This window comes from Euprymna scolopes, chromosome 35 (genome assembly GCF_053919585.1).
Source record: "Euprymna scolopes isolate OS-2025 chromosome 35, ASM5391958v1, whole genome shotgun sequence".
NCBI classification, from domain to species: domain Eukaryota; kingdom Metazoa; phylum Mollusca; class Cephalopoda; order Sepiida; family Sepiolidae; genus Euprymna; species Euprymna scolopes.
This window is the reverse complement of record NC_136516.1, coordinates 45,272,867-45,286,708: the sequence shown is the minus strand read 5'-3', so window position 1 is coordinate 45,286,708 and position 13,842 is coordinate 45,272,867. Positions and strand designations below refer to the sequence as shown.

Below are 13,842 nucleotides of genomic sequence, written 5' to 3'. Positions count from 1 at the left end.
AGTATTTCGCATAATCTGTTGCTCTAACGTTTTACTATTTTTCTGTTTAAAAAAATAAATGATTTGGTGCCAAAACGATGTCTTCTTGTAATTCTCACACTTAACAACCAGTTATATTCCGTGACGACATAACAATATCCTTCATTAATCTTCTCACAGATTATTCAGAGTTGTAGCAATTAGAAAGACAAGATTTCTCCTTCTAACATTTAAAAACAGCTTTAATGATTATCTTCATTACTATGATTTGTATAGAGAAAGATTTAATAATGGAAACTGTTTATGTGTGGAGACGTAGATTAAAGATTCTGAGAGTCCATCATATATATAATATATATATATATATAATCTCGATGGGAGGGTCCATTATATATATAAATATTTATATATATATCTCGATGGGAGGGTCCATTATATATATAAATATATATATATATGATTGAACAGGACAGTTATTCTTTTTTCCAATCTTTATGGATCACTTTTCAATTTGCTGAGCGGTCTTTTAAATTTTAGTAGGCAAATTATATAGAATGGTGCCCAAAATTTTGTTCGACCATATTCTTCTCAAGCGCTTTCTATCGGTGCATCTGATTATCATTAGGAGCGATTGTTGTTCTTTTCGCTTTCTTTTTTTTTTTCTTTGAGACTTGGTGTATTTATAATTATAATAGAAAGCGCTTGAGAAGAATATGGCCGAACAACAACTTTTGGGCACCATTCTATATAACTTGCCTACTGAAATTAAAAAAAACACGGGGCAAATTGAAGAGTTATCCATAAAGATCAGAAAAAATAATGACTGTTGTGTTCAATCAGATGTTTTTGAATAATGACTTGCTGCCAAAATATGCACACACATATATATTTATATATATATATATATGATGAACTCTTCCATCAATTTTGACACATGAGGTTCCACCACAACTAAGTTACTCGGAAATCCACGCAGATTATTTGTTTATAATGGTGAAGGCTTTGTGTAGAACCAACCACACTTCTTGGTATTACTGCTAACCTTTGTTGGTGCAGATGACTGCCACAGGACAGAGTATACAGCATTTTTACATCAGTGTTTCCTTCTCATAGACGCATGTCTTAACAAAGATTGGGGTGCATCTCTCCCAGTGAATTAATGCAACCTGATAATTTCTACGACTCAGGACAGTACATACAGCGCCTAACTTTCCCAAATAGTCATCCATTTGATACTAGCCAGGCTTATATATATATATATATATATATATATATATGGTAAAACTGGTAATTAGTAAAAACCTGAAGAGAGTGCTCAATACTATTGCGGAGCAAATATGTGTTTTATTTTTTTATTACCGTTTTATCTGCTTGGTTACATATGTTTCGGATGTTGGGCCGTGTTTACGATCAAACAGCCTCGTCAGACCTTACAGAAATGGTTGGTTAGTATTAGGAAGAATTGTTTTTAGGAGGAATATGGAAAAAAAAAAAAGAGGCGGGTTTTGGGGTAGGAGATAATAGAGGGGGAAGGCGGGTAATGACAATATTTCAGTTTTGAAGTTTAAAGTATATTAGGTTGTAATGTGTGTGTGGAGGTAGCAGATTCAGGTAAGCTTGGGTGGAGATATGTGGATATATAGGGAGGGGGAGAGAGGATGGTAAAGAGCAGAGGGGGTAATGAGAGGAGGAGGGGGAGAAAGTTTCAATTTTGGGGTTTTAAAATTTTGACTACTTTTTTTTCCTGTCCGATAAGGTATATTAATTAAGTGAGAGGGAGAGAGATAGATGGGAGGAAAGGGAGGGAGATGGAGAGGGAAGGGGGGTAGTATGACTGTCATTTTTGGCAGTTACAGAGTTACGTGGTCGTTGTTCATTTCATAGTGGGTTGTTTTTAAACAGTTAAGAGTTAATACAGACATTGAGGCACGCATAAGAGCGCATAATACATATACATCCATATTACAGACCAATGTGTAGACACATAGGCACATACATATAAAAACAATGCCTATGCAGATGTACATGGGTCTACATGCAGACATATACACGCAACTCTCGTACACATATATATACTCGCATAAAATATGAGAAAGAGAGGTTGTTTGAATATGATTTAATATTTTTCTCTCTCTCTCTCTCTCCTGATTTGAATGCTTGAAGTCACTGTCCCATTACCATGGCCACTGCATGCTATTGCATAGTAAAACTATGAATTTATTAAGTTTATTATTTTCTTTCTTTCTTTCCAAGAGAAATCACTCCTGACAAAACATGAAGCCACTTACTGTATGCATGCAGCGGCCCTGCTGTTTTAACAGTGACCACGACTATCCAAATTGTAGAGCCATGGTAATCTTGGGAAGACGGTAGTTTCCCATTGCTTTTAAGTTTTGATTTGAGAGTGTACCTTCCCCTGTGAGTTAAATGCGCCCTCATGTACCAACCTGGAAATTTCTACTACTCGACACGGTACATACAGCACCTAGCCTTCTGAAATGGTCGGCCATCTGGTACTGGCCAGGGTCTTCATTGCTTAACTTGTGATCTGGTGAGAACCAGTCTGTCAATATGATTGTGCCATATATTTGATTTACTTGATGTAAAGAGTTAAAAAAAAAAAAAAAAAAAATTCTCCTTCAAGGTTAAAAACTAGCCAATGATAAATGTTATATGGATAGGTTCAGACTCAGAAAACAGCAGTTCTTCCTCTTTTGTCAGAAACATTTATTCATGGAATGTGAGGACTAAAAGATGGAATAAGGGAAGCATTGTTGCTGAAAGTAAACTTAAAATCCATTTTCTACATTTAATGTCTTTTATTTTTTTTTTTTTAATTCTCTACACAGGCCACCTCTACTCTATTGGATATTCGAGTGAGGAGTATGGATCCTCACGTAAATTACGAACATCGCCTTTACACACACGGCTTGAAGTTGCGGGAGCAATTTTTGGCGAAACAAATGCGTACGAAACAGCTCTGTGGTTTGTTCCTCATTCTGAAGGTAAGCCAATATATATTTTTTTTTCTGTTACAGGGTGACCCCCCCCCAAAAAAAAAACCCACCTCTAATTAGGCCCCGTTTCTTAATGTTTTGTCTGAATGAAATGAAACTTTGGTCATAACTAGTTTATTATATTCAAAACATCACATCAAAACACTAGGGTCTTTGGCCTTTTTTCTCCGTTGACTGTAAAATGCTCAGAAAAACAATTGAATGTCCTCTGTTTTTTGGGGGTTACCCTGTAATTCCAATAAAAATACAACCAAAATTAGAAATGCTATGTAGTTGCCGTTAGCTAAGTGCTAGATTTAAAAGTGAGTGACTGAGCTATTCTATTTGTAAGGCCTGTTAGAAATAAGGATCTAGACCAAGGGTCTTCAAAGTTTTCGAATAGGGGAAGCAATATCACTGACTGTTTAGAGTTATGCTGACAAAAAAAAAAAAAAGATGACCTGAATGTGTTTTACAGTTTCTCATTAGCTTTGCTTTTTAGTGAAACCAATTCTCCAAAACCTCATTCTTTTAATCATTTTCTGAACAAAAAAGAAAAAAAAAACACCAAACTATTTTCACACATTTCCATTTTAATAAATTTTTCCTGAATATTTTTACGTTTTCCATATGAACTCTGCAGGCAGGATTAAAGACTTTAGCAGGCCATAATTTGGAGATCCGTTGTCGAGGCTATTCCACTTGTAAAGGCCTTTAGAAGTAGGACTATTCTACTTTCTGATGCTCTTCAGAATGGGGCACTACACAATTTAACTTGGGTTATCCCTCTGAAGTGGAACCTAGGCTATTGTATTTGTGATGGAACCTGGACTCTTCCACTTTTGATACCCCTCATAATTGAGATTATGCATTCCACTTTTGAGGTTCAACCACTTGTAATGCCCCTTGATAATTAGGTCAAAGGGTATTTCACTTATGATGCCCCTTGGAAATTTGGTCCTAGGGTATTTCACTTATGATGCTCCTTGGAAATTTGGTCCTAGGGTATTTCACTTATGATGCTCCTTGGAAATTTGGTCCTAGGGTATTTCACTTATGATGCTCCTTGGAAATTTGGTCCTAGGGTATTTCACTTATGATGCCCCTTGGAAATTTGGTTCTAGGGTATTTCACTTATGATGCCCCTTGGAAATTTGGTCCTAGGCTATTTCACTTATGATGCCCCTTGGAAATTTGGTCCTAGGGTATTTCACTTATGATGCTCCTTGGAAATTTGGTTCTAGGGTATTTCACTTATGATGCTCCTTGGAAATTTGGTCCTAGGGTATTTCACTTATGATGCTCCTTGGAAATTTGGTCCTAGGGTATTTCACATGATGCCCCTTGGAAATTTGGTTCTAGGGTATTTCACTTATGATGCCCCTTGGAAATTTGGTCCTAGGGTATTTCACTTATGATGCTCCTTGGAAATTTGGTCCTAGGGTATTTCACATGATGCCCCTTGGAAATTTGGTCCTAGCGTATTTCACATGATGCCCCTTGGAAATTTGGTCCTAGGGTATTTCACTTATGATGCTCCTTGGAAATTTGGTTCTAGGGTATTTTACTTATGATGCCCCTTGGAAATTTGGTCCTAGGCTATTTCACTTATGATGCCCCTTGGAAATTTGGTTCTAGGGTATTTCACTTATTATGCTCCTTGGAAATTTGGTCCTAGGCTATTTCACTTATGATGCTCCTTGGAAATTTGGTCCTAGGGTATTTCACTTATGATGCTCCTTGGAAATTTGATCCTAGGGTATTTCACATGATGCCCCTTGGAAATTTGGTTCTAGGGTATTTCACATGATGCCCCTTGGAAATTTGGTTCTAGGGTATTTCACTTATGATGCCCCTTGGAAATTTGGTCCTAGGGTATTTCACTTATGATGCTCCTTGGAAATTTGGTCCTAGGGTATTTCACATGATGCCCCTTGGAAATTTGGTCCTAGGGTATTTCACTTATGATGCCCCTTGGAAATTTGGTTCGAGAGTATTTCAATTATGATGCTCCTTGGAAATTTGGTTCTAGGGTATTTCACTTATGATGCCCCTTGGAAATTTGGTCCTAGGGTATTTCACTTATGATGCTCCTTGGAAATTTGGTTCTAGGCTATTTCACTTATGATGCTCTTCAAACCGCAACACTGCTTAGAGTAAAGTCTCCAGACAACATTGTCCTTACATACAAACAGACATCAAATCAAGTAAATACGCTTGCATTGAATTTGATCCATAGTCATCAGATATCAATGAAGCAAGATTCCTTTAATTTCAGTTCTTTGTTAAGTCCACTTAAGCTCAAGCCTTAAATTTTAGATATTTTCTAAGTGACTGTAGTTTAATTTCATGATTTTGATTAGAATAAGGTTTCTAGGCATAAGGTATCTTCATATGTTCATTTCCATGTGACTTGCCTCTATAGATTATTTGTCAGTACACACCATATTATAGCAGTGCCAAGTGCGTTGGGCAAGTCATATATGTCATATGCCTGATTCAAGGCTCCCAAAACAGCTCCTTTAAAGTGAACTGTCGAAAGGAAAAAGACCCGCTGAAGGACAGCGGAAACAGTTCAAGAACAAGCTGAACGTCTCCCTCAAACAGTTGGGTTTATATTTTAACTCATGGGAAAAACTAACCCGAGGCAGATGTCCCTGGCATGCTGCAACTCACAAAGGGGTTACAATTGCTGAATCCGCACTCAATGAAGAATGCAAGAGAAAATGTGGCATTAGAAAAGAATTAGATACAGAATTATCCCATAGGTGTCCAACATGCGGGAAGTACTTCAGAGCTTGAACCGGTCTAACAAGCAATTATCGAACTCATAGAACAATTGTATGATCAGTCATCTTTGCAAGTGATGGAGAAACATCATCATGTTGATTTTTAACCTTTGTAAGGGGACATAAAAGTGATGCAAAACTGTTCTGTTCAGGGGATTAATTTTATTTATCCTCTATCAGGTTTTCTAGTATGTATGTGCATATATATATATATATGATGAGAAATATGGAAATAGTATTCTGACAAAATAGAGAAATAAAAAGGAACAAACCGTATTATGTGTTTGTCAATGTTTCGTCTTTATTTCGAGACTTCATCTGGATGAATGGGATTAAGAAACAAAAATATATATATATATATATATATACTAGCAAAAGTACTTATCGTTGACTGGGTTCAAAAACAGCCTAGAGAAAATGGACTCTGATTTATGAAAGTATGATAGGTTATGAAAAGGAAGGGTTGTAAAGAGATAGCTTCGAATTCAGGGGTATCAAAACCAAAGCAAAATATGATGAAAATAAAATAGATAAACCCCATAATTTATTATACCATACCTGTTCACACTGAAACACTTGTCACAATATTCTGTGGATCTATATTAAAAAACCTTGTTAAACTTTGTGACATATTTCCATTCTATGGAGGTCAGGCGCGAACGAACACCCTATAATTTTATTATACCATATTTCTTCAAACTGAGACATAATTATCAAAGTATACTTACCCAGATAGATATGAAAAGTCTTTATTAAAGTTTGTGCCTATTTTCATTTTATGGAGGCCAGGTACGAACGCAGACCCCATAATTTTATTATACCATCCCTATTTAAGTTAAAACATACTTATCAAAGTATTATTATGTACATCTATATCAAAAACACTTGTAAACGTTTTTTTTTTTTAAATTTTTAAATTTTTTATTGCTATACTTTGTGGACCAGGCGCAAACACAGACCCTACAATTTTAATGAACCACCGTTCTGCCAGATCAAACATACCCATTCCTGTGTCTCTGTACATCTTCTATCATGTGTAATCATTTTAAAATAGTCAACCATATAGGAGCCTATTCGTGACCAGACACACACACACACACAGCTTTATATTATATATATATATATATATATATATATATATATATATATATATATATTAATGTGATAGTGTGTGTTATTTTGTATGTCACGCTTACATCTTTTTTTTTCTAAGTGACTGCAGTTTAATTATGAGCATCCATTTTTTGTAATAATTAATTTTACCAAGAATTCTTCATAAGTTTTGATTTTGATGATAACTAATGCACTCAAATCATATGGATATATTTTTTATTTTTGAAATCACAACTTTATAATATATAAGAATCGATAGAAAATTGACTCAATAATAAAAAATACAAAATCTGCATAAATTAAAATATATTTGAGCGTATTTTATGACTGGGCTATGTCAGGCGTCCCTGCTAGCTTTGATAAATACTTTTTCAGTTTTATTTTAACAAAAGAGCTACAATAATATCAGAGCGTCTCCATTTACACTGAACATCCACAAAATGCCAACATCAATATATTACGTATGAAAGAGTCTGCTGTGGGATTTAGTATATACTAGACTACCTATGACCCATTGGGTCAGTATGTTATATTAGCTATGGAATTAATGTATGAGCGTGACACTTGTGATGTAAAGAAAATAGTTTTTGTGACATAACAGAAACATTTCTATGAAAGTATAATAAAATGAAAAAAAGAATATAGACAGATGTCTATGAGTCGTTCTGTTTATAATTGTTTATTTTTGAAAAAAAAAACTTGCAGCCATTGAATTATAAGTGGTTTGCCATACTTATAGGTAAATGTGCACTGAACAGATACCATAATACTTAAAGTTAAATTCAAATTTTGATATCTTTTAATCTAAATGCAAAAAAAACAATTGGGACGATGAAAACGTACACAGTAAGACAATACGTTTTATTGTCACGTTGATTATTTATTTGTAACGCAAATTAAAGAAAACATATTTTCAGGGTTATTTATTTATGTTGGGAGTGTAGATGAAAATGTATGAATGTTTTTTTAAGAAAGGTGTATTAAAAAATGGAGAATAAATTAAAAAAAAAAATGAAGGCTGTGGGTAAATCACCATTGTAAAATGCTCTTATGGTTGTCAACGGGTTAAAGATTTATTTGTAAGAAAATTGTGTTCAAATAATTTAAACGTAATCTGGAAATGAACAATGTAAAAAAAAATGCAGAAAGTATTAACAATTGTTTATTTGGATAATTTAAATGCAAAAAAAACAAAAACAATTAGAACGCTGAAAACGTACACGGTAAAACAATACGTTTTATTGTCGCGTTGATTATTTGTTTATGTATGCAGGCACAACCGGAAGTTGTTACAACACCTGTTACAAGGTCATTTGAGTTTTATAATTATGTAGATAATGATGATTGGGTGCTGCTTGAAACCTAAAACGTTTTCTTTTTTGTTTTTAATTTTTTATGATTCAGTGTTTCAAATGTCCTACATTCTTCATCAGGAATGATTAGAGGAATGGAAACAAACAAATTCTTATATGTGCAGTATCAATCTGCTAAAATTTGGATGGTCATATGTTTTTTGGAGGTGGGAGGAACTAAATTTTTTTTTTTTTAATGTGTTTAAAGGCTGTTATTTTTTATTTATTTATAAGGATTTGATTATTTTTGCATGATAGTCAGGTATCTGCAAGTCTATTAGTGACCATTTCTGTATTCCTAGTTATCTTATGTTTACCTTTTATTTTATAAATAAAAATAGTGACAATGTTATTTTGTATTTGAGATCTTGTCTTCCGTTAAGTTGGAGTAATTCTATATTTAAATTTTTTGAGAAAGAAAAAAACTTTTTTTTAGATTAGTGTTGATGATTTTATTTTGTTTGTTTTGTTTTTTGACAGATGAATTTGTCGATCAAAGTGTGTCACAAAGAACATTCGGCAAACCAGATTGGTTTAACATCGTCAAAGATGAATATTGGGCCTGTAAAGAAAGAGTGTGCATTATTGATATGTCCTCGTTCTCCAAGATCGAAGTTAAGGTTTGTACACACATTTTTTTTTTTTTACACTTCTAAATATATTGGCGAAAACCAATAGATAATGGATAAATAGATTTTTACCTATATATTATTTAATTGGAATTCATTATTGAAATGAGTATTGTTTATTAATTTATTTATTGCGGACTATTATCCTCATCTTTCTTAGTCATTGTTTCACAACGTTTTGGCCAACTATTCCTCTGGCTTCCTTGGTCGGGTCCGTACTGAATGGTATATATATTATTTTAATTGGAATTCATTATTAAGATGAGTATTATTTATTAATTTATTTATTGTGGACTATTATCCTCATCTTTCTTAGCTGTTTTTCTAATAAGTAATAAATAATACTCATCTCAATAATGAATTCCAATTAAATAGCCAACCGCATCGAATAGTATATATTACTATTTTTTTTTTTTACACTTCTAAATATTTTGTTGAAAACAAAAATTGTATCCAGTGAAGTTATACATCTTATGACTTTTGGTCGCAGTCGAATTTTTTTTACGAAATTTCTATTTCTGATTTTTTTTTCAAATGTGAATTTGATGCATTTTAATAAAAGTAACCAGCATGCAACATTTCAACTTGAGGAGATAGTTTTGGAGTTGTCATTGCATAACTTTTTTTTTACGATATGGAGAAGTTTCCATTGTATAACTTGAGAATACTTTATACTCTTATGGAAAACGCTCCAGACAAGATGTAAAATAACTTGATGTAAAGAGCTAATATCACAAAAACAAGAGATGCCTGTTGGCCTTCATTTAAAAAAAAAAAAAAAAACAAGTCTGTAGGTAAGAGGAAAATAGTCAGCAGGAAAAGTTACTAACAAAAGAGCCCACATACAATATGGATAGAGTTTTTTTGGATAAATAGATTTTTACCTATATATTATTTTAATTGGAATTTACTATTGAGATGAATATTGTTTATTAATTTATTTATTGCGGACTATTATCCTCATCTTTCTTAGTCGTTGTTTCACAACGTTTTGGCCAACTATTCCTCTGGCTTTCGTCAGGTGGTAACCGCGACGGGATAGGAACTGCAAATCTCCTAACTGCATTCTCAGCAATTACTACCTTCTATGGTTGTTGTCGTCTCACCACGTTTTTTAGCCAAGTAAGCCTCTGGCCGGCCTTGGGTAGGATTGAAACCGCTATCTTCAGACAATTCTCACCTGGAATTGTAGAGATTCAATGTCTCTATCCACTGCACTACGGGCCCCGAAAGGCAATCAAGGTTGGATTTGGGGAGGGGGGGGGGCTTATAAATCTATGTTTATTTATTATCTGAGCTTCCTTGGTCGGGTCCGTACCGAATGGTATATATATTATTTTAATTGGAATTCATTATTAAGATGAGTATTATTTATTTATTTATTGTGGACTATTATCCTCATCTTTCTTAGTTGTTTTTCTAATAAGTAATAAATAATACTCATCTCAATAATGAATTCCAATTAAATAGCCAACTGTATCGAATAGTATATATTACTATGCGATACGGTTGGTTGTTTTTGTTTTACGGCATATCAACCTTTTTCAGGTTATTTAATGCCGAATCTAGTTATTTTGAGGAACGATTTTTAATGGGGTATGTTTGTTTTTTAAGTCGGATTCTATTTAACCCATAGTTGGAACCCTAACAGGTACTACCACTCCGGGTCAGAGTGGACCTGGGAGCAATGGCAATTAAAGGGTGGCTCCACACTCCCCAAGGCCCGCAAGCTGGGGCCTCACCATCGGATACAGTTTTAGCTCATATCCAGGACCTATTCGATACGGACCCAACCAAGGAAGATTAGATAATAAATAAACGTGAAGTTATAAAACCAAAAAATTTCAACCTTGATCGCCCATCAGGGCCTGTAGCACAGTGGATAGAGATGTTGGATCTCTATGGTTCCAGGTGAAGTGAGAAGATAGCGGTTTCAATCCTACCTAAAGCTGGGCAGAGGCCTACTTGGCCAAAAACGTGGTGAGACAACAACAACTATGGAAGGCAGTAATTGCTGAGGATGCAGTTAGGAGACTAGGAGTTCCTATTCCGTCGCGGTTACCACCTGATGAAAGCCAGAAGAATAGTTGGCCGAAACGTTGTGAAAAACAGCTTTGCCCTGTCGTAAAATCCGCTTAAGTATGATATTTTAATTTGTCCAGATTTCGTATATATTCTTTTTATAGTCATGATTTCAAAAGAAAAAAAAAAAAAGATTTGGGTGCCATCAGCTAGGATCGAAACCGAAAGCAAAACTGTAGCATTCAAAGCTGATGGTGTTACCACTGTACCAGTGTGACACACTTCAAAATTAAAAATAAACTATGATGAATGTACAAAATGTATAATGATATTTTTTCTATTTTGACTCCTTTTTGACCCCTTAAAAACTATCTTAACCGGCTAAAGACTCAAAAGAACGGTCCATAAAAAAATCCAATCATTTGAGGCCTCTAGTGCCGCTCTGCGATTTTTAGTTTGGGAAGAGATAGTTTGAAAATATGGAGACAGACAGACAGACATATAGGTTTTTTATATATTAGATTTACAAAGGTCATTCCAAAAGTAAGGCCTCCTATTTTTTTTTTATTTTTTTTTTTTTTAATTAAAAAAAACTAAAACGTCTATGACCTGCAAAGACAGGAGTTATACCATTAAAACAAGCAACCTTTTGTGCTCCAGAATTTATTTTGCTATATAGACCCCATCATTCTCGGTACACTTTTTCCAGCCTCTTTTGATGCTTCAGTCATAAAAGTCCAGAGAGGGCATTTTGTCACTCACATCTGTCGCCACTCTGAAATTGATGAACCCATCTCCTGTGTTGACATCAACTGCATCATTTTCATAAACATTCAACAGGCACCAGTGAATGTTGATTTGTTCAATTTTTTGTGCATTGAAAGTATTCAATGATGCATCTCTGCTTCTGACACACATTCATGACAGGGATTGCTTTTTTAGAGTCTGACACCGTCAATATCTGCAACAGTGAGATGAAATTTTCAGGTCATAAATGCATACGTTCAGCCATCATAATAATGCAATTTGCAACCCCCTCTTATCTATTCAGGTGGAATAAAAAATAGGAACAATTACTTTTGGAAAGTCCCTCGTAGTTTATATTTAATAGAACCATACTTGATACAATATGGAGAAATAAAGCTCAGATAAAACTTTGGCCCATCCTTACGTTGTCAAGTGGAAGTATACAATTGCATGATTAACCTATGCTTTTTTCTTTTTTTCTTATTTCTTTTTTTTTGTTATTTCTTTTTTATTTCTTTTTTGTTTCTTTTTTATTTTCTTTCTTTTTTATTTTTTCTTATTTCTTTTTATTTTTACTTTTTATTTTTTTTTTCATTTCTTTTTTGTTTTTCTTTTGTTATTTCTTGTATTTCTTTCTTTTTTTTTTTGTTATTTCTTTTATTTTATTCTATTTTGTTTACATGTTTGTTTTTCAGTCCGCCAACAAAGAAGCAGCAGATTTCTTGCAGTATTTATGCTCAAATGAAGTTGATCTGGAAAACGGTGCTGTCGTCAACACAGGAATGCAGAACGAGTTTGGTGGTTATGAAAATGACTGCAGCGTCGCAAGACTCAGCGAGAATTAGTATGAATTATCACTCTTTCATGTTTTTTTTCTCCTTCCTGCTCTCATGAAATTAATGAATATCTCTTTAAGAACTTAATGCCAACTTTTCACGTTTGTCATGGTTTTCTTTATTCTTTGAGATTGTAACATTATCAAATAGCATCTCGATCCTATTGAGTTGGGTCCTTAAAAAAATATCCAGTGGTAAGGCCCCAGTTAGGAGCTGGTAAGAATGTGGACTTGCCTCTTCATTACCATTGCTTCCAGGTTCACTTTGCATATGGCTGCCATATGCGCATTCGCACTTCATTACACTAATCTCATTCTTTGGCAGGATTCAAAAAAATGTCTCAAATCTAATAGGTCTAGAACTATAGGCGAAATGTCAATCTCTGTCCCTCGTCACAATGTTGCATCCATGTGCCTTTTTTACAAGTACTACAAGTACTATCATAGAATGTTCCCTAAACTTCATAAAACTCAATCATGTTCTACAAAATTGAGATAAAAAACTAAAACAATTTTCTTGCTACAAGACAAACCAAACACCATAAGTAAACCTTTGAACATATAAAGCTCTTGAAGAATGAAAACTTTTTCCAAATTGATTGAATTCCACATTAAATAGCACAAAAAGGGTTGATGCACCATAAAACAAACCAAACAAAACACCTTGAATAAATATTTGATGATATAAAGAACTTTAAGCATAGTAATTTTTTCCGAAATTACTGGATTCAGCATTAAATGGTCCGAAAGGGCAGATATATACTGTAAAACAAAAATAATCGAAACAATTTATTGGGCTAATGTAACTTTTTTTTAGGTAATCCTTAAGGCTTCATAATTTGTGCAATCATTCTTTTTACAAACTATTACCCTCATCTTCATTGTTGCTGTTTCATCACGTTTCGACCAACTCCTCCTCTATTTATTATTTAGATAATTCAGACTACTATTCCCATCTTGAATATTATTTTCATAAGATTTCGGTCGACGTAACCTCCAACTTTCAGGTGTTTCTTGTTGAACTCTGGTATCTTTCTCTGGAATTTTCATAGACTTTTGAACAGAACTCTTTATTTAATCCATGGTAGTAGAATGTTCTCACTCCATTAACCATGACTGGGTACAAGTCTTAAGTTATTCACTATTGTAGTCCGAGTGCCACCCACACTGAGGATTGAACCTTCAACCTCCAGAAGAGTATCGTTTAGGACTTGCCTAGTACTTTATCAGTTACACCATAGGTCATTGCACAGATTTCTGAGTTCGACAGAAAGGTACCCAAGTTTGACAAGAGACACCTGAAGAAGGTTGGAAGTTACATCAGCTGAAACGTCGTGACAATAACACTCAAGATGAGAGCAATAGTCTAAATAATTCAAA

At 34.1% G+C, this 13,842-nt stretch overlaps 1 protein-coding gene across 2 annotated transcripts in view; it reads left to right on the top strand.

Moving 5' to 3' along the window:
- The window catches only part of LOC145259852 (pyruvate dehydrogenase phosphatase regulatory subunit, mitochondrial-like), a 169,959-nt gene that overhangs the window by 142,960 nt on the left and 13,157 nt on the right, over nt 1–13,842 (top strand). For both annotated transcript variants that reach the window (XM_080117693.1, XM_080117694.1), the window contains 3 exons: nt 2,829–2,984; nt 8,710–8,849; nt 12,323–12,471. In XM_080117693.1, coding sequence (XP_079973819.1) covers nt 2,829–2,984; nt 8,710–8,849; nt 12,323–12,471 — 445 coding nt within the window. The remainder of the gene's footprint in view (nt 1–2,828; nt 2,985–8,709; nt 8,850–12,322; nt 12,472–13,842) is intronic.